Source organism: Lissotriton helveticus, chromosome 7, assembly GCF_964261635.1.
Source record: "Lissotriton helveticus chromosome 7, aLisHel1.1, whole genome shotgun sequence".
NCBI classification, from domain to species: domain Eukaryota; kingdom Metazoa; phylum Chordata; class Amphibia; order Caudata; family Salamandridae; genus Lissotriton; species Lissotriton helveticus.
Genome location: NC_136068.1, coordinates 1,078,210,368 through 1,078,235,213, shown reverse-complemented (window position 1 = coordinate 1,078,235,213; position 24,846 = coordinate 1,078,210,368). Strand labels below are relative to the sequence as shown.

Here is a 24,846-nt window from a genome sequence, read left to right as displayed (position 1 = left end):
GTCATTTTTTTCTCTGCGAAAATAACATGGAATGTGGCCAATGCAGCAAAGTTATAAATGTGTGTGTGTTTAATATAAGTGCTCTAAATAACGTGTTAGTTACTGAGTCTTATTTGGTTCACTGCTGTGGCCTTAAATATTGTACAAAGACAATGCTAGCGCCTCTGTAATTATGGTTATGTTCGAGTTTCCTTTGAAAAAGCATTTTTTGTTTTGCTAATATTTTGGTGCTGGTCAACACATCCAAGCTGAAGTTTCCAAAAAAACAGCCATCCACTTTTTGGGTTCTGCAAGTTTCATGCAGATTGGTTAAGTTGTAGCCTAAAAGCAGGGCCAGGGGTTCCAAAAGTGAAATTTTCCACTCCAACTCCCATGGGATTCTTTGCTCCTCAATGCATTTTCCATTCGAGGCATATGAGCTGTAGATCATATGCGTTAGCATAGACTATTCAGCAGTTATCTTCCCAGCGGTGGCTGACCTGTATCTGATGCAGTAGTTTAAAAAAGTGTTCTTAAGACAGCTTGGCCCACACTAGCTTGTTGTTTTGAATGCACATCTACACAGTAGTGTTTTGGGAATGTGTGAGGTGTAGACCAATTTGCAGCTTTACAGATGTCATCTGAAGGTATATTCCCTAAGAATGCCATTAAAGGACCTAGTTTCGTGGAATGCACTCTAGGGGGAATAGTTAATATGCGTTTAGCTTTAATGTACCATATTAGGATGCATTTAACTATCCATCGTGCAATACCAGTTTTTTAAATGGGATTCCCTTTATGAAGTGGTGAAAAAGCAACAAAGAGTTGTTTGGTTTTCCTAAAAGATTTAGTTCTTTCCATGTAAAAGAGTATTGCTCTTTTCACATCTAGTGTGTGAAGAACCCGTTCTGCCACTGAGTCTGGATGAGGGAAAACACTGGTAGTTTAACAGACTGATTGAGGTGAAAGGCAGAAACAACTTTAGGTAAAAATGTTGGATTAGTCCTAAGAACCACTTTGTTATGATGAATTTGCAAAAATGGTGCTTGTATGGTTAGTGCCTGAAGCTCACCAACTCTTCTAAGAGATGTGATGGCTATAAGGAAGGCTATTTTCCAAGTGAGGAATTGTAGTTCACATTTGTGCATTGGTTCAAACGGTGGGTCCATGAGTCTTGTAAGGACAATATTAAGGTTCCAAACTGGAGAGGGTAGAACTCTAGGGGGAGTGATTCTTTGAGTCCTTCCATGAATGCTTTGATAGAGGGCACTCTAAACAAAGACAAATGTTGTCTGTTTTGTAGATAAGTGGCTATTGCAGCGAGATGCAATCGTATAGATGTGTATGCTAAGTTACAGCGTTGTAGGTGTAAGAGATAGCAAATTATGTTTTGAATGGAAGCATCTAGTGGATTGATTTGATTGTTTGTAAAGTAAATGACAAATCGTTTCCACTTTGCTGCGTAGCATGCTCCTGTGCTAGGATGTCTAGCCTTCTTAACGATGTTCATACAGTCTGGCGGGAGATTAAGGTAGCCAAACTCTATGATGTTAGGTGCCAGATCGCAAGGTTTAGTTGATTGGGATCTGGATGTCTTATCTCTCCATGGTTCTGAGTGAGAAGCATGGGTGAGAGGTTTTTTTTCTTTTCACTGCAGTAAAGCATCGGAGCAGAACCGGTGCTCTTTTTTTTTAAAACATGTTTTTATTGAATGAAACATGGAAGGCGATTAAACATACAGTTCCATCATCATAAACATATACAGCACATTTACAGTCAGGTCCATTTAGTATAGCATCTTTAAATCAGTAGGAATTCCGGCAGATCGGGTACTGCCATAGACTAGCATACAAACAGGTAATTATAGCTCTCAATCTGAATTGATCTCATCCTCGTCAAGTCGCTGGGGCTCGCATATATCACCCCTGAACTTATTCCATGCACCACATATTCGCTCCCACTTCCCAGGGCATCCGCGGTGGACAATACCGCTTTTTCGGCCACCATTGCTTCGTCCATGTCCCTGCACCAGTCCCTTAGCGTAGGCAGTACATCGGAGCCCCACTGCCTGGCAATATTGCTTTTCAACATCATCATACCCAACATGGCCCAATCCTGTTGACGATGAGTTAGGTCAGTCGCTTCCCATATATTCAACAAGCAGCGCCGGGGGTCGGGCAGCAGGGAAATAGTTAGGCCCTGGGAGATGGTGCGCATCACAGCAGTGCAGTATAGTGCCACCCGACCACAGTCCCATATGGTATGATAGAATGTCCCCTCCTCCCCACATCCACGTAGACAATACCTATGTGAAGCCTTTCCTATCTTGTAAAGGACTGGTGTAGTATATGCGGTGTAGTATTTTCAGTTGGACTAATTTAAGCCTGGAGGGGATAGCCGTCTCCCGTGGGGAGGAGAGGGCCTCTTGCCACTCCAAGTCATCGAATTCACGAATGTCACGAGACCAGCTCAGCCTCAGTTTGGATGACATGTCAGGAAGGTTGTTAACCAACTTGCGATATGTAAAGGATGTCACTTTGCACGACATATGTTCCGTTAGCAACCTATCTTCAAGAGGGGTGGATTCCTGCAGATCCATTGCTGCCGGGATGGCTGTTTGCAATGCATGTCGAATTTGGATATATCTAAATCGCTCCGTCTGCGCCATATCATAATTGGTTTGCTGGAACGAGAAGTCCACCACTTTGCGTTTTTTCCAAAGGTCTCCTACCACTGAAATACACATGTTGTCCCAGGCCTGGAACCCCTTACTGCTGCGTAAAGAACCCAACCTGTACGAGTCGCACAAGGGTGTCAGTTGCGTGATAAGATCAGAGCATTGAAGGCGCTTATGTGCTTTGTACCAGAGTTGCACAGAGTGGCGTGTAGGTCCCAATAGGTCTGAAGGCACACCACGACTGTAGAGGTTCCCCAACAGTCCTCTGGATTCCAAGCACTGTCTGTCTGCTAAGTATGCAGGTTCAGTCTGCGGTGCGTGCAACCAGTAATTGATTTGCTTGAGGTGGGCCGCCCAGTAGTACAGTTCGATATTTGGGAGCGCGATGCCGCCATCGTACCAGTCCCTCCACAGCTTACTTTGTGCAATACGCGCTGGTGTCCCATCCCATAACAAGCTAGAGACCGCCGACGCGATCGCTGTGAAATAGGAGGCCTGGACTGGGAACGGGGTATTTTCAAGGAGATACAGGAAGCGAGGGAGGGATACCATTTTATATAGGGCAGCTTTGCCCAGGAGGGGGAGGGGGAGGGAGCGCCACACCTTCACATCTCGTTTAAAGCGGTCCAGTAGGGGTTTCAAATTCAGAGTGTAGAATTCATCTGGGTTAGATGTAACATAAACACCCAGGTATTTGAACGCCATCCCGGTAGGTCGTAAAGGGCAGCTCTCAGGGAGCCGGGGCGGGAGGCCGGCAAGAACGAAGAGAACAGATTTAGTCCAATTAATCCTGTATCCCGACACTCTCCCAAATTTTTCACAGACATTCAGGAGCTCTAGAATTGATTTTTTTGGGGAAGTGAGATAAAGAAGTATGTCGTCTGCATATAGCGATATGCGATCTTCCCATACAGCGGACCACCGGATACCTTTAATGGAGGGCTCCCACCGGATCCAAATTGCTAACGGCTCAAGGATCAGTGCAAATAACAAGGGGGATAACGGGCATCCCTGCCTTGTCCCGCGGCCAAGTGGGAAATGCCTAGAGATGTGTCCATTAGCCGCCACATGGGCCAGGGGTTTGGCATAGAATAAACGAACCCAGGCGCAAAACTTGGGACCGAAGCCTATGTGTTGGAGCACCGCGAACAAGTAAGGCCATTCCACGGTATCGAACGCCATAGTGGCGTCGAGGGAGAGGAGGACAGCAGGTTCTTGTATGTGTTCCCGGCGGGCCAGCAGCGCCTGCAAGCGGCGCAGGTTGAGCGCCGTGCTGCGATGTGGCATAAAGCCAGACTGATCTGGATGTACCAAAGTGGCAAGGTGGGGGGCCAGCCGTAGCACCAGTAATTTGGCGAGGATCTTTGGTTCCACATTTATTAAGGAGATAGGGCGGTAGGAAGCACAGGACGTCGCCGTCTTGCCAGGTTTATGGATCGGGACAATCGTAGTGAGACGTTGATCCCTAGGAAGTTCCCCAGCTTCTAGACTCTCAGAAAACATATTAAGCAGAAAGGGGGCCGTAGTTTGCACAGTTTTCTTGTATAATTCCGCCGGAAGCCCATTAGGGCCCAGTGCCCTGCCAGATGCGAGCGCATAAGTCGCCTCCTGTATTTTCTCCACCGTGATGTCCGCCTCCAGTAGGAGCATTGCTTCTGGGGAAAGGCGAGGGATAGTCAAATCTTTGATATAATCGTATGCTTCCTCCACCGTGTAGGGCGCTTGGGGAGCATAAGTGTTTTCAAAATGATCGGCCAGCAGGCCGACTATGGCCCCGGATCTGAGGTCATAGACCCCGAGGGGGACGATAGTTGTGCAATAACTTTACCTGCTTTTTCTTTTTTGTCCAGCCAGGCTAACATCTTCCCTGCTTTATCCCCTAACTCAAAAACTCTGACGGGTCGCCTGGAGTGTGTTTTTTACCATTTCTTTCTGATACGTCACCCAGGCGACTCGTTTAAGGCGAACCTCCTGGGCGGTCCCCGGCGAAGAGTGAGTTTCCTGCTCCAAGATTGCAGTAGCAAGATCCTCTTCGAGGGCGTTTAGTTCCTGCCGCTGTATTCGCTTATGGCCAGTAATGGAGGCCATCGCCTGCCCACGCAGTACTACTTTGTAGGCCTCCCACAGGGTACTGTGGGAGTCCACAGAGCCAGTATTTTCTTGAAAAAATTGTTTGGTAGTTTTGGTTAGATCCTTCATGAGAGGGGCGACCTGTAAATATCCCGCGTGAACCGGGAACATGCGCCGTCTATGTATACGGTTGTTCGTGTATGTGAGTAGCAGCGGGGAGCGATCGGAAATACCCCTGGGGCGGATATCAGCCTCCTCAATGCCTTGTAAGCCATCTGCAGACATCAGAACATAATCAATCCGTGAGAGGCTATTATGGGCCGCAGAGTAGTAGGTGTACTGTCTGTCATGAGGGTGTTTGTACCTCCAACAGTCTGTAAGCCCCATGGCGTCCAGCAGTCCTAGCAGTCGCCCTCCCCCGCGTACCACTGTTGTGTGTGGGCATCTATCAATCTCATCATCAATAATATCATTAAAGTCGCCCCCTATCACCAACGTCGCTACTGGTAAAGCCAATAGGAATGCCGTGAGGGCAGTGTGCGCCGTAGCCTGTAGGGCAGGAGGGATACATACAGAAACAAAATTAAAAAGACGACCCTCCCATTGACATGTTACAGCCGCAAAGCGGCCCTGATCGTCAACTCGCATCTGCTGGTACACCAGCGGGAAATTTTTCCTTACAAGGATCCCTGTTCCTCTAGAACCCGAGGAGAAGTCTGCATGTGCCATAATCTTATAACCCCACCTATCCATCGCCTTTGAGGCCGAGCCCACCAGGTGTGTTTCCTGCAGTAGTACTATCGTTGGATTACATCGTTTCAAGTACTGCAGTACCAGACCTCTCTTCACCCTGTCTCCCAATCCCTGGACATTCCATGTCAAAACAGTTAGGGCTGACTGATGATAGGGTTGTGTCTGACGAGTCTCAGTTGTACCTGTCGCGTGTGCAGCCATCTATAAATGAGAGTAGTGTTATGCAAACCAAAAGGGACCCGACCCGTGATGTACCTTCATTAAAGCAACATGTCGCCTTCGCTACCATACAAACAACAAAAGTAACAATGAAACAATCCAGCTACCCCCTCACCCTGGATCCCACCCACCCTCCCTGCCTCGCTGCTTGGCGAACCTATAACTGCCCGCCACCCCAACTCAGCAGAGCGCTTTACCCCTCCCATAACCCAATACTTGCTTGCCGGGAGAAGAGTTCAGCGAGGCTCCAGCCCTTTAGAGCCCCCCGTCCTGTCCCAGTCCAGAACCACAAAGCGGCAAAGGCCCATATTTATACGGGGCCGTCATATGCATCGGGAGTCAGTGTTGTGAGGACGGTGATCATTCCTTTTCTTGTAATGGGGCTTGGCTCGCATCCGGGCTTCTGGAGCCAGGAGTTCCTGCCGCATCGTCGTTGTCCCGGTGGCGGTGCGGTCTTGACCTACGATCCGAACAGTCCACAGTGCGCCATCCCTCCAGCCAGCCAGTCATGCGCTGCCTCGGACATATCAAACAACCAAGTTCTGTCATCCGCCACTACTCGAAGTCTTGCTGGGAAGAGCATCAAGTATGACAGCTCCTGAGCCCTAAGCAACTTCTTAACTTCAAAGAAGCTCCGCCGTCTTCTGGATACGGCCGCTGTGTAGTCCGGGAAAAACTTCACAGTGGAGTTTTAAACGCGGATGGAAGGGGCTGCTTGTAAAATGGCGTATCTATCCCTGAAGTTGAATAGCCTGGCGAGCACCGCTCTTGGTGGCGCTCCCGGCTTGGGTTTGCCGCCAGGCACCCTGTGGGCACGTTCCACCGAGAAAAGGTTTGAGAGCTCCTTAGGCTGCAGCTTGGTGGTAATTAGGTCCTCCACGTATAAGTCCATAGCCCTGACACCTTCAGACTCCGGAATACCAATAATCCTTACATTGTTGCGTCTTGCGCGCCCTTCTTGCTCATCAAGCTTCTCTGCAAGTGATTTGTTTTCCTTTTCCAGCTGGGCGACAGAGGTCTGCAGTTCTGAAGTGTCCGTAACTAGAGATTTGGCGACTATCTCTACTTCTTTCACCCTATCCGCCATCTTGTGGAGGTCAGCTCGCAACAGAGAAACGTCCGTAGAGATAGTGCCCACCGTTGTCTGCACAGCCAGGGCCCTCATCACGTCTTCAAGGGTGATCTTTGCCCCTTCACTGTCCGCAGGCTTACCCTGAGATTGCCACAGAGATGAGCCCTTTTCGTATCCGAATTTATCCAGCTTCACCTGCGTGGTGTGGTGCTTTGGCCCCCTGCCCGCCATGCTGCGCCGCTCGTGAAGCACACAATGCCTGATAACTTGACCGGGTTGAGGCTCCTAGGTGGTAGGAGCAAAAGAGGTGCCAGAAAAGGACCTGGCACTGCACATAGAGTTGAAGGAGCAGGCAAAGCTGGGACATGCACTGTGCACCAGCGTGGCGACCGCAGTCCTCACTTATTCGCGTGAGAGGAAGTGTAGGGTGTGTTGCAACCTGACGATGACCCACTCCAGGGTATATCTGCAAGACCTTTGATCTTTTCTAGGGTTGTTTTCTCGTTTTGTTCTAGAGTCAACCTTAGGCTTTTCCCAAACTGGATTCCTAGATATTTGATAGACCCGGTTGCCAGGCCAACCATGAAGTTCCTATTACCTCTCTGGTTGTGTGTATGTTGAAGGGCATGCATTCTGATTTGTCTCTGTTGAGTTTGTATCCCGAGTGATTAGCGTATGTTTGCATGGTGTTCATGAGTGCTGCTATGGAGTGAACGGGTCCTTCGTAATTATGAGTAAGTCATCGGCGTAGGCAGCGACTTTGGCTGTGGTATTGTTAATGGTTACGCCCGCCATATTTCTGTTGGCTAGGATGTCCCTAATAAGGGGGTCAAGTGCTAGTAGGAACAGCAGAGGGGATAGCCGGCAACCTTGTCTAGTCCCCCTTTGGAGGTTAAATTGGGCCGATGTTGCTCCGATAATAGCTATCGGTGCTTTAGGAATTTTGTACAGCGCCATTAATTTCTGCGTGAAAACAACTCCTAGATTATTTGCTTGCATACTTTTCTCTAGGAAGTGCCACGATACTCTGTCAAAGGCTTTTTCTGCGTCTAGCGTAATTGCTACAGCAGAGTTATATGATTTATAGGAGTCCTCTATGACCTGGCAGAGAAGTCTTGTGTTGTCATGGGACATGCGTGTTTTTAGGTAGCCAACCTGTGTATACCTAATCAGCTGTGGGAGAATTTTGTTTAGTCTTGTGACTAGGATTTTGGCGTATAGCTTGCAGTCTACGTTTATTAGTGAGATGGGGCGGTAGTTTTTGGGCCATTGTGGGTTTTTGCCTTCCTTGGGTATGACAATTATGTTGGCTTGTGACATAGTTTCTGTTACGACCCCCTCCTTTCCGCAGTGGTTGAAGACTTTATTCAAGACCAGCAGTAGCAGGTCTTGGAAGGTTTTGTAGAAGGGTGCTGTATAACCATCCGGTCCTGGGTCTTTGTTGTCTTTTAGTGCCTTAATTGCTGTAGTGATCTCGTTTGTTTTTATGTCTTGACCTAGTGTCCTAGCTTCCTCTTTCGTTATCTTGGGTAGGTTTAGTCTGTCAAGGTAGGCTGAGCAGCCTTTCTGGTCCAGATTGTTGTCTTTTTTTGTAAAGTTCTTTGTAGAATTCCATGAAAGTATGTAGGATATCTTGTTCCGGGTGTGTGTCTTGTTGTTTGCATCTGTGATTGTGGAGATAGTGTTGCCTTTTTTGTGTTTGAGATAAGACGCTAGGATTTTCTCTGCTTTGTTCGCCTAGCAGAGGTTGATTTGTTAATATTTTCTTATCCATAAGCCTGCTCATTCGCTTAGAATCCTACTGAATTCGTACTTTTTCCCCTGTGAGTTCTGCCCGGGCGTCTGTGTTCGAGGTGTCCCCAATGTGTTTAATTTCTAGTTTTTTTTATTGCACTTTCTAGCTGGTCTAGCTGTGCCTTTGTTTCTCTGTCTCTTCTGGCCTTGATTTCTATTAGCATGCCCCTGATGGTCGCCTTGAGGGCGTCCCACAGGTTTTTTGGATCTATGTCTGGTGTGTCGTTTTCCTCGATATAGTCCTTAATGGTTTTCTCAATTCTGTTTTTGTCCTCCTATTTTGCCATGGTTAGGTTATTGAATCTGCGGGTAATGTGTTCGTTGTGTCGTCCTGTTAGATGTAAGCTAATGCAAGAGTGGTTAGAGATTGTTCTTGCTGCAATTTCTGTGTGTTCAATCAAGTGTGTGTGAGAGCCGGAGATGAGGATGTAGTCTATTCTACTGTAGGAGTTATGGGGTGTAGGAGAGTGGGGTCTGCAATCCTATGGTCACCCCAGATTTTTGCTTTTTGCTTCACTGCTTTACGACTTTCCCTGGCTGTGGGCCTGCTAATCAGACCCACAGCCTAGCTGTTCTCTCTCTAAATTGACATCCATGTACGTTACGTGCATTTACCAATTGGTACTGGGCCACCTTATCAGTCCCTGTACCCAAGGCATAGGTGTACCCAGGGCCTACCAGGGGCTGAAGCATGTATTATGCCACCCCTGGCTGGCCATCTAAACAGACACAACTGGCTGCACGACAGCTGGGGCAAGGTGGTGTAATCACCCCTTGCTGTAGATATAGTATACCTATATCTAACCTTAAAATGGACACATATTTCTTTGTCACTCCTATGGCAGGCCTTATCGATGCTGAAGGCAGAGTGCTTGGAATTATGTGAGATGGTGCTCTGGCATGAGCTGAGCCCGTTTGCAGCTTGCGGAACCAAGTCCTAATAGCTGTTCCATGATAACGCTATACCATATACTCTTAAGTGCATTATAATCCTCGCGGTTAAATGCCAACTTTGGTATAACATTATCAAAACATGTCGAGTAAGGTGTCATACGAATTGGAATACTACCCCCTCGCCAATTCTGGAGAAGGGGGTAGCATTCCACCCTTCTAGAGGGACACGACATGTATGTAACTGTGAACCCCGGTTAAAGTTAACTTGAGCCTTGGCATCACAAAATGGATGCCACCACCACAGACACAAGTCTGACCTCCTGCTGCTGGGAGTCCTTCCAGCAAGGGAGGCTTGGACAAAGGGTTTCCTGCCTTGGGAGGTGCTAGCACCACCCCAGACAGGATTTTGTGTATTGGGTAGGACAGGCCTGAAAGGAATGAGACATGCCCGGGGCACACAAGGTGTCCTGTGCATACACCAGTTCAAACCAGTTGCTGGGGCACCCCTGCCCCAGCTCTGGCGGGAAACCGGACAAAGGATAGGGGGTGTAGCCACCCCCCTTCCTGGTCCCACCCAGGGGAGGGACCTAGTCAGTAGTGCAGCCCCCTTTAGGAGAATAAAGGTAGGAGATGGTCCCATTCCAAATTAGATTATCCTGAACAACTTTACAAGAAGAAACTCTGGACTTCGACATTCTGCTGCACAGAAGACTGAAGAATCTCCCTTGTGGGCAAGGAGTGTCCACCCTGCACAAGCAGGCACCATCAAGCGTCCAGCGGCTTCACTTTGTCGTCTTCCCTCGAGGATCCAGACTTCAGAGCCCGACGAGACCCGGATTCCCAGACCTCTCCGACCTCTACCTACATCTGCAGCACAGCTGAGATCCGTGGGTGCGAGACACGTGGGACTGGCCATCTTGAACGAACACGCACTTCGCTTCCAGCACGACTCCCGAGGTAAACTCGACCAAGTGCTTTGGGGACTGAGAAGCTCCAGCCCCGAGCAGCTCCTGCACCGAAGACCAGCCCTCCAGCATCCACGAGATCTGCGTGGGGCCCTTCTGCTTGTTTGCTGCTTGACGCGTTGTCTGGTCACTTGCCGGCTGGCTAGTGGCCTCCTAGACGACGAACTTTGAAATCTTCACTGCTGGTCTGGTTGCTCCAGACTGGCCCTTGCTCCCTTCCAAAAGAGGAGCACCTCGGACCCTCCTGGTCCACTCCAGACGCCGCTTCCACTCACAGCGTGGGTTGCCTTTGCCAAGGCCTGTTGACACCGAATCCGTATCCAACACCGCCGACAGCGAGAGCCTGCGTGGGACAGCTCGTGCCTCCATCCTGGTCGTCGAAGACACCTCCTGGTCCACGAGGATGCAGAGACAAGCGTCCACTCTTCACCTGATCGCAACGGCGACATCTGGTTCCTGCCTGGTTCCACTCCAGTCACTGGCTAGTGACTTTGAACACTGTCCCCTCTGCTTTCAGGTCCTCTTCTTCACCGATCCACCCTTGGATCGCACCGGACATCTTCCTCCTGGATGCCTGCAGCATCTTTTCTTTCAGGCTCCATAGACTTCAACGCGAGAACCCGACGCACTTTGACAACTATGCACCCGCAGCCCGTGGGTGAGGTAACGAGAGCATTTCGGTGCTAAAGGGTAGTTTAACTGTCCTAGTGTCCAGTTCCACAGTCGTTTTAGTCCTAACTAGTCAGGATTGTCCGTACTCGCCTTTAATTTGAACTGTACTGTCCATAGACGTTGTTACGCATCTCGCGTGGGAGTTCACGCTCTGCACACGCGTCCCGTGGGCCTCCTATTACTTACCTAAGGTGAAGATAGCGTAGTCCTAGCGAACCTCCAGCCTCTGGACAGCTCCATTCTTTCTATCGACTTTCACATTCCACTTACTTAGTATATGGTTTGTCGTGCCCCTAGGGCACCATTGTAATTTTGTGCAACTTGTCGTATTTTTCGTAAGAGATTGTCATGTGCTTAGCCCTCTGACCTCAAAGAGTTCAGAGGTGTTTGTTATTAATAAATATACTGTTTATTTTCATAACAACCTGTGTGGTGTCCTTTCATCTGGTATTCAAGGGGTTATATTGTGGTAAAACAGCTGGCTTCACATGTCAAAAGAGTTTAGCCTAAGACTGCTTTGTCCACGCTACCATTAGGATAGCTGGTCTATAAGGTTGACTTACAACCAATCACCATAAGGGTTGTTTGGACTAATACAAGGTGATCACTAGAACTAGTGAGCATCATATATCAGGGGGTTGAAGTAGAAGGTGTAATCTCTGGTGTCGGGTGTTGTAGGCACCATAGGTCTTCCAGGTTGAATCTGTAGCATATGTTCTTAAGAATGTTGTGGGAAGCGGGGTCGGGCTTGTGACCTTTATTGTCTGTCTAGGGTGTGGTCCAGTGCTAGGTTGAAGTCAACTGCTAACGCAGTCATGTCGTTCGGCTGGTTAGCTTCTAGTTCTCTCGTTACCCCCTCCCAGTATGTTGTGTCATCTGTGTTTGGTGCGTAGATGTTTGTTACCAGTATGGTTTCTTCCCCTCTTTTCAGCTGTTTGATCAGTAGTCTCCCAGCCTCGTCATACTGTTCTTTCTCGATAGTTATCTTGGATTTGCTATTTTTCAGGGTGATGACACCCCGTTTTTTGCCCACCACCGGTGAGCAGGCTACCTGACCTATCCATCTCGACCTAAGCTTGCTAGCGTCTTCCTTGGATAGTTTGGTTTCTTGTAGTAGGATGATATCCCCTTTAGTCTTGGCCAGGTAGTCTCGTACTTTCTATCTCTTAATCGGGTGATTCAGACCCGTGACGTTGAGGGAGACTATCTTTAGGTCAGCTTGCAGTGCATTATTGATGTTCAGCGTCTAGGTTTACACGTCGCTGGGCATGTCCTAGGCTTTATATCGGTATAGTTACTGCGATATCTGGGTGAGTGTGGTCTATCTGCGTGAGTCAGGGTAGTTGGTTGTGATGGTTGCTTTGACTTGGACGGTCTAACTGGGTGTTTTGGAGTGGACATGGACGTAGATGTGGACGAGACATACTGGACAAACAGGAAAGACGAGAACAACCCCCTCCTCCCTCTCCTCCTCCCGCCCCTCCCAACCCTCTCCGCCCCTGCTACTGCGTCGTACTTTAGGCATGCGACAGCAAGGTCCCTCCCGCCCCGCTACATCCCCGGGATATTCTAGCTCGCCGTTGAGGTATGCTTATCTAAAGCTTGCAGCCTTAAAGGATAGCTATGTCCGTTACATTATATCTCTACAATGACATACTAGCATAGAAGTTAAAGGATATATGCAGTCTTATGGCTGATCATGTCAGCCTTTTCTTCTCTGTGGTCTGGTGTCTGAGTCTTTGCCATACTGTATTTACAGCGGGCTTTCCATGAGGTAGATTCTGTTGTGCAAAGATTGCAGTCTTGGGAAGCTTCTGAGGTAGATTTACCTATCTGTTAGTTTCTAGAGGTCTTGTGGTGGTCGTAGCCTTTTATTCCTTGTGGGTAGTGTGGGCCCAGTTCTTTGCTTTTGGTTACGATCTGAAATGATCTCGATGAGCTTCTTGTGGGACTTGCCTAGTCCGTCAAGAGGTCCAGTGAGGCGCTCCTCTTGCTTGACCAGGTGGTCGTCTCCATTACCTGTGCCGCTGGACCCATTAGGTATCGGGACAGTTCCGCTGGGGCTTCGAAGTGTTGCATGACTCCTTTGTTGTTTATTCTGAATCTGGTCGGGCTGGAGAAGTTAAAGGTGATGTTCTCCTTCCTTAGCTTGTCCCTTAGGGCCAGAAAACCTTTCCTGGTGTCTACAATGGACTTCGAGTAGTCCTGTGTGAGGATGATTGTGTCCATTCCACAGCAGGTCATGGTTCTTCCTTGCCACCCCAAAGATGGCGTCCGTTTGGTGTGAGCGAATTGGTTTGCATATTATCGTCTTGGGCTTGATCTGTTGGTTTGTCTGAAGGCCGGGACTCTGTAAGCTTTGTCTAGCTCGAAGGGGTTTTTGAATTTGAGATTCGTCAGTTTAGGAATGAGGGTCTGTACGAGTGACACACACGAGCCGGCTTGGTCTTCCTCCCCTTCTGGCACTCCCAGAATTCTTATATTACCTTTCCTGTTTCGGTCTTCGAACTCGGCTGCTTGTTTACGGAGTTCAGTGGTTGACTTAGAAATGTTGCCGATCGCATTTTCTGTGAGCTGTGACCTGTCTTCTATGTCACTGACTCTCTTTTCGACTTCAGATAGCCTGCCATTCGATGTAAGCATATCTGCTCTGACCGCCGCTAGTTCTAGTTGGATTGCGTCAGTGGTCTTTTTTGTAGTTTTTGCCAGGTCATGGACTTCAGCCAATTTTTTGAGTATGCTGTCCAACGTACTGCTGATGTCCGATTTTTGTTTTATAGGGGATTCCGAGATGACTTCAGGCTTTGTTTTTTTCGGCTGTTGGGCTAGTTTCCCTTTATTGCCGGCCATTTTTATCAGGCCCCTCTTTGCTCTTAGGAATTCGAATCTCTTGCCACTGTCTTGTGGTGCTGGTTGGAGTGTTTGTTCTCTTGGGGGATCGTTTTGTGGCTCGTTGTACTTCTGCCTATACGTTCTTGTATATGTTCTCGGATGTGGTAGATTCAGCTTGGAGTTCCTTATTTACAATGACAACCTTTGTACGTCCTTCTTTCAGGGTGCAATGACCCCTTTGTTTGTGTACTCGTCCTAGACAGGACTTCTTTGTTGGCGCGGTCAAGAGTGGTTTAGCCTGATGCAGTCTGATCATTTTTGTCTTGTTGGACAGTGGGGCTAGCTTTTTATCTCCTCTATTCCTTCGTCTGCGGTATCTGCCGCTCGGTGTTGTCGGGTCGAGCTGGGTGTTGGTGGGTCGCTCCATGAGTCCGACTTTCTGCTGCTTTTTCCCTCGTGTGTGCGCGGCGTGTTCTCCTCTGTTATCGCAGTGGGGGGTCACTGCCGCCTGCGTTGCCTTATTCTTCGTTTTGTCTGCGGGGTGGCTGGTCTATGTGCTCCTCTGATTGGTATGTTGCTTTCTTTGCCCGGGAGTTCTGCGCTAGTGCTGGCTCTAATGGACGTCTTTGTTGCGGTTCGTTTGCGAGCACCTTATTTATTGTTATCGTTCGCACTGGTCTGATCAAGATGGCAGTGCCCTTATCTTGCTTTCAGTTTCTCCCTTTTCTCCTGGGTCTCCGTCGAGCGCTAAGAGTGCCGTTCCTTCTGTTTTCCTTCATGTATGATCGCGCCGGTAGTACCTCTCGTTAGGCTAGCGCAGGCTGCTTCTTTGTACTCTTGTTCCCGGCAGTTAATGTTAATCACTTTCTTTGCTTGCCCTCCCCATGATGGCTGCACCGCAATGTTCCTTTTTGGTTGCAATTTCTGGCCGCTGCTGTGGTTACGAACTGGCACTTCTCGTTTGTTGCCTTCATTGCTCAATCTTATGCGTGATTCTATAGGACACCTTTGTTACGTTACGTTAGCTAACACTTTAGTTATTGTGCTCTCCCGGGTGGGTCTGTTCAAGATGGTGGCGCCCTTATTTTGTTTTCGGTTTTGCTCTCTCCTCTGGGACATCTCCTAGCACGGTGACTTGTTTCCTATTTTCCTTTTTTGTTTGAAGTGCGCTGCTCATGCTTCGCTTTCTGGAGTGCGCAGGCTTCTGTATAGCACTCCGCTGTTATTTTTAAGCTCTTACTCGTCTGGTCTGCCCCAAGATCCCTTCGGTTTCGGTTTCTGATCGCTGCTGCGGTATCGATACCGGTAAGGCTCTTCGCGGCGCCTCGGTTGTGGGGTTTGCCACCCGGGGTGGGGGGTGTCTAGCACTGACCCCATAGTGGCTTTTCAAAGTCGCCGTGATCTTCGCTACTTTTGTGTTCACGCCGAATCGTTTTCTCGTCACCTCAGACTGCCGCCGCCATTTTGATCTCCTCTTTTCTCCTGGGGTCAGCTTCTTAGAATTCCACTTTATCAGCCCTGCTGTTCCTGTTGCTTGATGTGGGTTAGACCCTTCTGCTCTCCAGCAGTTCCGATTTCGTCCGAGCTGGTTGGAGCTGCGTTTTGCTCGCTGGAGTCGCGCTATTGCTTCGCTTTTATCCCTGGGTGTAGCGGAGCTCTGGACTTAGGCAACTCTTCCCATTGCCGTCCAAGCCACGCCCCCGGGCTCTCTTTTATCTACTTGGATTGAGCAAGGTATGAAGTAAGGCACAGGTGTGCTTGCATGGGACACTCGTTATAGCATGAGGTACGTGTTTTTGCCCAGTTTTTAAAGTGCACTTGAACCTTTACATCTAAGAGGCTGGGCACGCTTAATCACACATTTTCTTATGTTTGTTTAAACTATACTCACTTTTTGGAATACTTTTCAATATTTCTTTCTACTTGTCTGAATCCTGTCTTTTGGTGTCTCTTACTTTGGGGTTCGCATGTCCTTTATACATTTGGTATTTGTCTTGTTTATGTTGGTGCTTATTTTATGTGGAATTGCTCATACGTTTGCATTTTTGTTCATGATTGACTATCACTGGATGTTATGAAACTCACTTTCTTATCTAAATGTATTGGCTTGTTGAAACTGCCAACTCCATCAAAGGGCATTGCCTTTGGATAATAGAGATTCACATGTGTGTTCTGTAATGGGATTTGATAATGGGACAGTTTTTTCATAAATGTCTTGAGTGGTGTGTTTTTTTATATATGGCAGGTGTGGTAGATAGGAGTATATGTGATACTAATGATAAGTCGATCAGGTTTTATACGTATGTGTTCTTTTCATGTTTGCTGCCCTGATGAAGCCTTTTTTTTTTTACAGTGAAACGCGTTGGCTGCGTTATTTCTGAGAGAAAAAGAAAAAAGAAAAATAATAAAGCAAAGGAATTAACACAAAAACCAGGACCTGCGACTATCTATTTACAGGCTTCTCGAATGCACTACAGTCATTAATTGGTTGTGTTTGTGTTAGCCTCTCTATTTGTATATTATCAACGTGTAGGGTTTTCTTAACGTAAGCTAAGATGTTATTAACATACTTAACTATAACGCCACTTTATCCTTGGTTTTCTCCAGCATGATATATACAATATATATATATATGTATGCACATACAAATATATATTTATATTAAACCACGTACAAAAAGACAGGGAGACAGGATGTTTTACCTTCTAGTGCTTCCTTCACCCAGGTTGTGAAGTCCTTCTTTTGTGTGACCACTTCCAAACATGCTCTGCGTTTTTCTGTGATCTCTGCCAGGACTTGTCTGGTCTTCATAAGCTGAGGGCTTATGCAAGAAATTGTCTGCTCTTCTGCATCCTCAAAGTCATCAGCCTGCAAAAGAAGATTTTAGAAGTAGTGAAAGACAAATCACCAGAAGTTTATTTAGGTTTTCAAAAAGTGCAGCCTAATCCGAGGGCTGTGGAGCACAGTAACAGCTAATCTAATTTGTGTCTGCCTGATATTTGGTTTAAAGCGAAGTCCTTGCATTAGCTCTACATCAATTAAGGAGCTGACAACTTCAAAGCTTTATTTCCAGTGCAGAAAGCAGTGCTCGGGTTGGCTTCTTGATGCCGCTCTAAGCTGTTTTATCCATATTAATCTTCAAGGTATTGTGATGTATTCCTATAGGTTCTGTATCGATCCCCCTATTCCTGACCCTGTTCTGGTTAACAATTAACTAGCAGCCATCCCATGATGCAAAAACCGTTATCTGATTAAGCCACACCACGGCACAGGAACGCGTTATCTGATTAGGTCATAACGCTTGCCATCTAATTAGGCAAGCAATATTCCTTCAGCCCCTGATAAGGCATACGGAGTTCTCAAAACAAATCAAACCTATGACAACCTGGGAAAATCCCTGCGGCCATTGTTTTGATTTCACCAAGAACTTCAGTAAAGAATGTGCTAACGACTAGTTCGTATGACATCCTTATTGACGTATCTATGTCCATCCTTACGTCAATCTCGGCACCTTACAGGTATAAATATTACCGATATTGCCTTAAGTAAACACACGCGGTGGTGACGAGATCGGAGCAGCGAGACTTGCCGAAGAGGCCAGCACAGAGTGGACCCCGCTGGCGCTGCCCCGCCTTCCTGACGCGCTGAGAACGAGACGCTGCTATCTCCTGCCGAGAAATACAGCTCCGGCGCTTCCAAGCAGCCCCTGCAGGCAGCCTGGAATATCGAGACCAAAGACGAGAGATACCAGCCCTCAACCATTCTAGATCTCAGGTACAGAACTGAATAACCCCTTACAGAGAATTCTTGAGTCAGTCACTTGGCAAAACAAACTTAACTTAAACTGCTACTTATCTACTCCCGCCCACGTATTAGGCTTAGGTCAGGTACACTGGGGTAGGCGTAGTTAGAAGCACCAGTTGAGTACGATTAGTCAAATGTATATATGTATGTATCTATTTTATCCATTTTAAACAACCATATGGCTTAGAAACCATATCAATGTTTTTACAGTATTATTTTATACTTCTGCTTTTATTGTATGCACTTTACTTAACCATAAGTATTGCAATAATATCGATTCATTTCTCTTGTACGAGAAAAGAGACTGATCAATAAATAACATCTTTTATTGAACACGCCTGTCTCTTCCTTTTCTCTACAATCTGGTGAAACTAAGAATGCACTGAACTGACTGAGTAAAATAAGTTGTCTTTTGTTTTCACACGACTCTAGAGATACACTCTTGATTAGGGGAGAGCAAAGTTGTCATGTTCTATGGTTGTCAGAAACTAAATCCCTTCTTGTCTATCCAGGGAGGTTAAACTCCTCCTTGCCTATTCGAGAAAGTTTCTAGTGAACTCTGAGCTAGCTGGCAAACCCAAAACTTTAAGTCTAATATCATCAGTAGAAGACCTAGTTAACCTCCGTCCTAGGTCTATACTATTGAAGGTATTATTCCAATGCGCAGAGCCTATTGGGATAATAGGAACTACACTACATGGCGCCCAAACGTTTGGAAAGGCGATAAAACGAACGCAAGACATTAGAGTAACTCAGTCGTGCTTTTTCACACAGAACCCTTTTTTCCCCATAATACTCCAAAGACGTCTGGAGTGGGTGAAAGGTCATATCCGCCAAACCTCGCAGGAGGAGACTCCTATGTATGGTTCTTGGTTTAGTCAACGTTGAAGGATACACTGTTCCAAAATATTGTGCATCTAATCTTTGTTTCCATAAGAAACCTGATCTGCAAATAAACGGAATAACCTTCCTGTCGGTAAAATGGTAGACAGTGAAGAAGAAAGAGAGACAGCTAGAATAGCAGCTGAACTAGAAGCAGCTGATAATACTATGCAAGAAGCAGACCCGGATATAATACTCATCCCGGTCAACAAAAGGAAATCTGTAACTTTAAAACTTATAGAAAATGGACTGACACCTAGAGGTGGCACAGTCATATTCGTAATAGAGGCACACGAATATCGGCAGACAGAGGTATTCTATTCATGGATAAACTTTCCAGCAGCTAATGCTGTAACAAAGGTCTTCCACTATTACAAAACAGAGGAACCTCCTGAAGAGTACATTCCTTTCGAGGAGGTGGAAGTACCACTCAAATTCCAAGAGCACTTGCTCTTGTTTAATGGCGCCCTAAAACATAATAATCACATCACCAGGCTCGGTCCACTAGGTAGACCAGGAGCAACGTGGCCGGTCCTAGCCGGATACACACCACATCCAGACATCGACGGGATGTCTGCAGCAGCTCTTTTAGTACAACTAAAACAATTAATAAAATTACATAGACAATTAGTCCAATATGTAATGCGGACTTCAACAATCCAACCAGCAATCAAAATTCCACAGCTGACCCCTCATCAGGGGAACACAAATAAAATTACTCCACAGAACATACAGTCCTGTCTAGGTAAAGTACCCGCAAAACGGGAACAAATACCTTTCTGGCTAGCACAAAAAATCACTCAAATAGAGGCGGTGTTTCCAGACACCACTCCTCTTGAGAAACACAGGATTCTGACTATCTGTCTTCCAATGGGAATCGCACCACACATAGAGGACTGTGACACTTGGGGTACAGTCTTTGCTTCCATCTACACAAAAACACATGGTGTACCATCCATGTCAGTAATACCAGATGTGCTAAAACAAATTCAAGATGAATATGGTCCAGAACCCGCTTTAACTCTTGGTATGAAATTACTGAAAGACTTCAAGCAGGTCTCGGCTATATTACTAGCCAACATAAAGGGAGAAGCAGCAAACGTGGCGATCCGCCAAAGGTTAAAAGAAACAGATATAGCAGACCAACCAGCTGAAATTGCCAGAATCATAGAAAAATCCTATGAAGAACTAGGAAGAGATAGTCTGGGTGGAATACCGGTGAAACCACAACTGATTGAAAGTCCTGAAAAAATATTTATTAAAAATAATTTAACAACACAAAAAAAGAGCTGGGAAGGAAATAAACAATCCTATCCTAAAGAAAAAAGATTCCAGACCAGAGGAAGGTCTCCTCGGCGGAGAGAAAGATCTCCTGACCAAGGACGCAAGTCTCCCCAAAGGGAGCCCTCTGTGAAAAAATACAACCTTAGAAATAGGAATAATATAAAGAAACCTGATAGATATCAAGATAATGATACACGTCCCTCTCAATCTTTTCAGACTTCCTCGCAGAAATCGGAAAGAAGAGGACGATCAGAACACAGGGAAGAGCACATCAAGTCCAAAGACAAGGAACCTGCTCATCCAAATAAAAAATTACAATCTCCAAAAAAGAAGGTAGCCAGCATTAAAGTAATCAATAATGCCGAGAATACTGAGGACACAACTGAAAAACGGAGAATGGGCTCAGACAATGCTAGACAGCGCAGCAGAAGTGAGCATAGCTCGCAAAGTCCTTATGAATCATCTGGAGACAGTGGACACGAATGATTATATTCAAGTGGAAACTGCAGACACCACAGTTAGCAAACCTCACAAAATATATGAAATAACATTACGTATAGAGGGGGATAAGACTAGAAAAATAAGGGGACTATTTTGGGATAATCTCTCCCAGGGCTATGACATCCTTCTAGCTGAACGAGACTGGCCACCCGAGTTTGTCAGGGAGTGCCCTCATGGAGAAGAAATAATTATGCCTGCCTTCTCAAATCATATTCCAATTCATAAAAAATATACACTTGCAAGAAAGTGGGCAGTAGCTCTAGCTCCTGCTTTATATAAAAATCATGTAGGATGGGATAAGGACTCTCCTCCTCATAAAATCCAGTTAAAATCACAACCTACTGCACAAAGGCAGTACCCAATTAAGCAAGAAGCTAAAAAACAGGTAAAAGAGATCCTAGATCAACTTGAATACCAGGGGGTGATTGAAACTTGCACCTCACAAATGAACAACCCTTTGTTTCCTGTCTCCAAACCAGACAACTCATATCGTCTAGTTTTGGATTACAGACACCTTAACTCATGTTGCAAAACTTTTGCAGTGCAAAACTCGCATAGTGCTGCACTAATGAACAATATAGTGCGCAAAAAATACAAAACAACATTAGACATCTCTAATGGATTCTTTTGTCAAAATATAGCACCAGAGAGCAGATATTTGACTGCGTTCTCGGTAAATGGCTCGCAAAAAAGTTTCTGCCGTTTACCACAGGGGCACAAGAACAGCCCAGGATTATTCTCAGCGAGAGTAACAGAAATACTACAAACATATGATGACGAGGCATTATCTTATGTCGACGACATTTACCTAACAGATGATGACTTAGATACTCACTTGAAGAGAGTGAACACCATAATACTTGGGTTCGCAGCAGAGGGTTACAAATTCAACTTTAAAAAGTCTAGAATTGCCCATCTAACAGTCCTGTTTTTAGGATATGAATTATCAAGTGAAGGCAAAAGCCTGGCTGACAATTTCCTAGAGAAATGTGCTGTACTCCAAGCACCTAGAACACTAAAAAACCTACAATCAATTCTAGGCTTCCTAAATTTCGGAAGAACATACATTGCAAATTACGCAGAAAGGGTAAAACCCCTTTATGATCTAATAAAACCAGATTTTAAAAGAATCAATTGGACTCAAATACACACAGAAATTTTGAGATCCTTACAAACAGACATGTTAATTAAAACAAAATTAGAAACACGTGACAATACACGCAATCTTGTGATTCGAGTCATCCCAGGAAGATGCGGATTCACATACCTGACCTCTAATGAGGGAGAAAAGGTACCAATTGCATATAAATCACACTTGTACACAGAAGCTGAAAAGAGTTTCAGTATTAAAGAAAACATTGTTCATGCAGTTCAAACGGCTATAGCAAGAGAAAAAGACAACGCTGACGGTAGACGTATCACAGTCAGAACAGCGGAATCAGCCTTTGAGGCATTAACAACCCCATGTAATTTACCAACAACAGCGTTGAATCCAGAATGGATACAATGGGTGAATTCAATTACAACGGACAGAGTAAAATACTACTTTGATCCAGAATTAAAAGAATTAAAATATCTAGAATATGAAATGACATACCCTCTGCCAATCGACATTCGGCCCTTACGACAGTACGCCTGTGTAATCTATACAGACGGCCATGCTCAACCACCAGGGTGGGGAGAACAAGCATATAACCCCACATGTGAAATCACAAAAGAAGTGTGGCACGGAGGGAAACTGAGACCTCTGCTAATAAAAACACATTCAGTAGAAACTAATTCAGAAGAACAAACTGAAATAATAGCATTGAAAATGGCGCTAGATAATGCAGATCGCGAATTCCCGACACTTATAGTGTCCGATTCATATTACTGCGTCAAATCATATAACAACGATTTGCAGAATTGGATTCAAAACGGTTACAAAGATGACACAGGTGCAACAATAAAGCAAAAAGTGCTTTGGAAACAAATAGTTCTTTTACAGAAAGAACTACCAAAGACTCACGTGATACACTCACTGAGTCATCAGCGTGATGGCGTTCACGTTGCAGGGAATTCATTGGCTGAGAAGGCCACAACGGTAGCAACTGAATCGGCTTCCGTAGTTAGAAAAAAGTGTGCAGTAAAATACATTGACGGTGAAACAGTGCTGGCGGTGAAAACGTCATCAAAAGGCGACTGCTCAGCGCTACCGATCAACTATCCACTCAAATATACATACATGATCGATGCAAACTCCATTCCTTTTGCTCGAATCCCTGGAGTGGGGGACAGAGTAATTCCAAACACGGACAGGAGAGGCTTGTTAATAGCAGACGCACATATGGGTGAGGGTCTCAGACACCTCAAACTAGAAGATTCTCTGGAAGAATTACAATCAAAATACTGGTGGCCAGGCATGAGCCTGCAGCATCACATTTTTGTAAAGAAATGCCCTGACTGCAACAGAGAACGCAGTGGCGAGAGAAACGGTATATTACCATGGCGTTTCACTCCAGAATGGATCAACAATAAAAATTAATGCGTCTAATTAACATATAAAGACTAGTTTCCACTTGTAATGTAGATCCCCAGCACTCGGCTGACGTCTGAACTGTTATAAAAAGATTTGCGAGTCTATAATGGCATATACGCTAGAAGCATGCTACGTTTGGCTAATGTTTTTCCTCTTGCCCTAAAGCGTGTGAAAAACATGGTCAAATGAGCATAGCATAGCGGGACTCTTCTCACTTCCTACCTGAGGGAACGGGATGGTGTAAAGTAAAAACCAAAGGCATAAAGTAATCTATAACAGCGAAGGTATTAGGTTCGGGAGCTGGGTGGGTCAAACATCTAATAAGTGTCCAACATAGTCTAAACAACCTGCCAAGAAATTCTCTGAGGGGATTCAGTCCGTACGAATTATTGTTTGGGACTAGAATGATGGTCTTAGATCTTGACAGTCAGACTTCAGTGGTTAAAGAAAAAAGCTTTGATATCAAAGATCGTTTGGCTATTTTGCAGGACTTAAATGAAACAAGGAAAGACCTGAGCAACATAAAGTTGAAACAACAGCCAACGACCACTGAAGAAAAACCACCTGTCCCAGCAAGACCTATCTGGATTCCAAAAAGTCGGGGATCTAGTCAGAGAAAAGATCGCGGTAAAGAAGGAATTTGGGCCTTCTTACAGAAAAGCAGTTCCTGTCTTGTCTATCAACGGGACAAGATCAGTAGTACTACCGCCCCTTGCTGGTAAAAAGGAGAACAGAGTTGTATCAATCGACCTGGTAAAACCACAATCATGTGGCCGATAACAAACAGTAGGCCAAGTGGACTCCCGATAAGTAGTAGAACACCAAGATTTGCTACAAACACAGAGGTTCAATCTAAGAGGCTACTCACATTTGAAATGCCTACAGAACAACAACAAGGACTATGCAACAATGCTATGGAACTTAAACCTCTAAAAACCCAAATAAAAACATTTAGCAAAGACACACCAATCTACAATGAATTAACAAATGACTATGCTACTGCAACGAAACACACTAATAAAGCAAACAGTAATCCTGAAGCAATTGGAACAATAGACAGAACGGCATCCGGCTACTTCATCAACTTCGATGATTCATCTGAAGATCTGAGTGAATCAAAGAAACAGACATCAACAAAAACCTTTAAAGATAAAGCTACGGAACTTTTTCAACATCTGAAAGAAACCTATCTGATTTCTCCATGGATTGAATTCTGGGTGGCCTTAGGTGCACTTATCCTCATACTTTGGCTCATCATGGTACTATGTTTGGGACATTTCATTGAGGGAAAATATGCTAAAATGGACACAGCAAGCCAGAAAATCAACTTGGTCCTCAAACCACACACATCTTCACACGTCGAGAAAAGAGAACTTTCTTCAGTCAACTTCACAGCCAATCCTATGCCCGGTGGGGTAGCATGGGACAATACTGATTATGAAATCTATGGTCCGGTTGAAATCCTGAAATATCCACATCAAATCAAGATCTCATTGAGTGACTTTGTAAAACCAAGCTCATTTGCTGATGATTGGGACTTTGAAAGTATTAATGATATGATGTCTGACCTAGTAATGTCTGCTAAATTTACAAAACATGATTATTTGCAGGGTTCGTCTAATTATGATAAGATGTTCTGCTATAATCACTTTGGTAACCATTATCTGCATAAATCTGCACAACCTAGAAATGTTTTAAATTATAATCAATGGGAACACTGTGCAACCCCTCCAAAAGGTAGCTCAAGAACTTTTTATGACAAATATTCATATTTTTCAGGGTTCAACACAAGTAATGCAGAAACATTTTATTTCAAATTGTCAAATAAGACAGGTACGAAGACCATGCTTACAAACACCAAATTGATATATTCAGACTCATTTTTTGAGCAAATGAGTACATTTGGTTTTGATTATTGGGACAAAAGTGT

The 24,846-nt window shown here is 45.5% G+C and overlaps 1 protein-coding gene across 2 annotated transcripts in view; it reads right to left on the bottom strand.

The window, feature by feature from the left end:
• RNF213 (ring finger protein 213) overlaps nt 1–24,846 on the bottom strand; it is a 2,973,532-nt gene that overhangs the window by 1,441,601 nt on the left and 1,507,085 nt on the right. For both annotated transcript variants that reach the window (XM_078654076.1, XM_078654077.1), the window contains exon 20: nt 16,630–16,795. In XM_078654076.1, the coding sequence (XP_078510202.1) occupies nt 16,630–16,795 (166 nt within the window). The remainder of the gene's footprint in view (nt 1–16,629; nt 16,796–24,846) is intronic.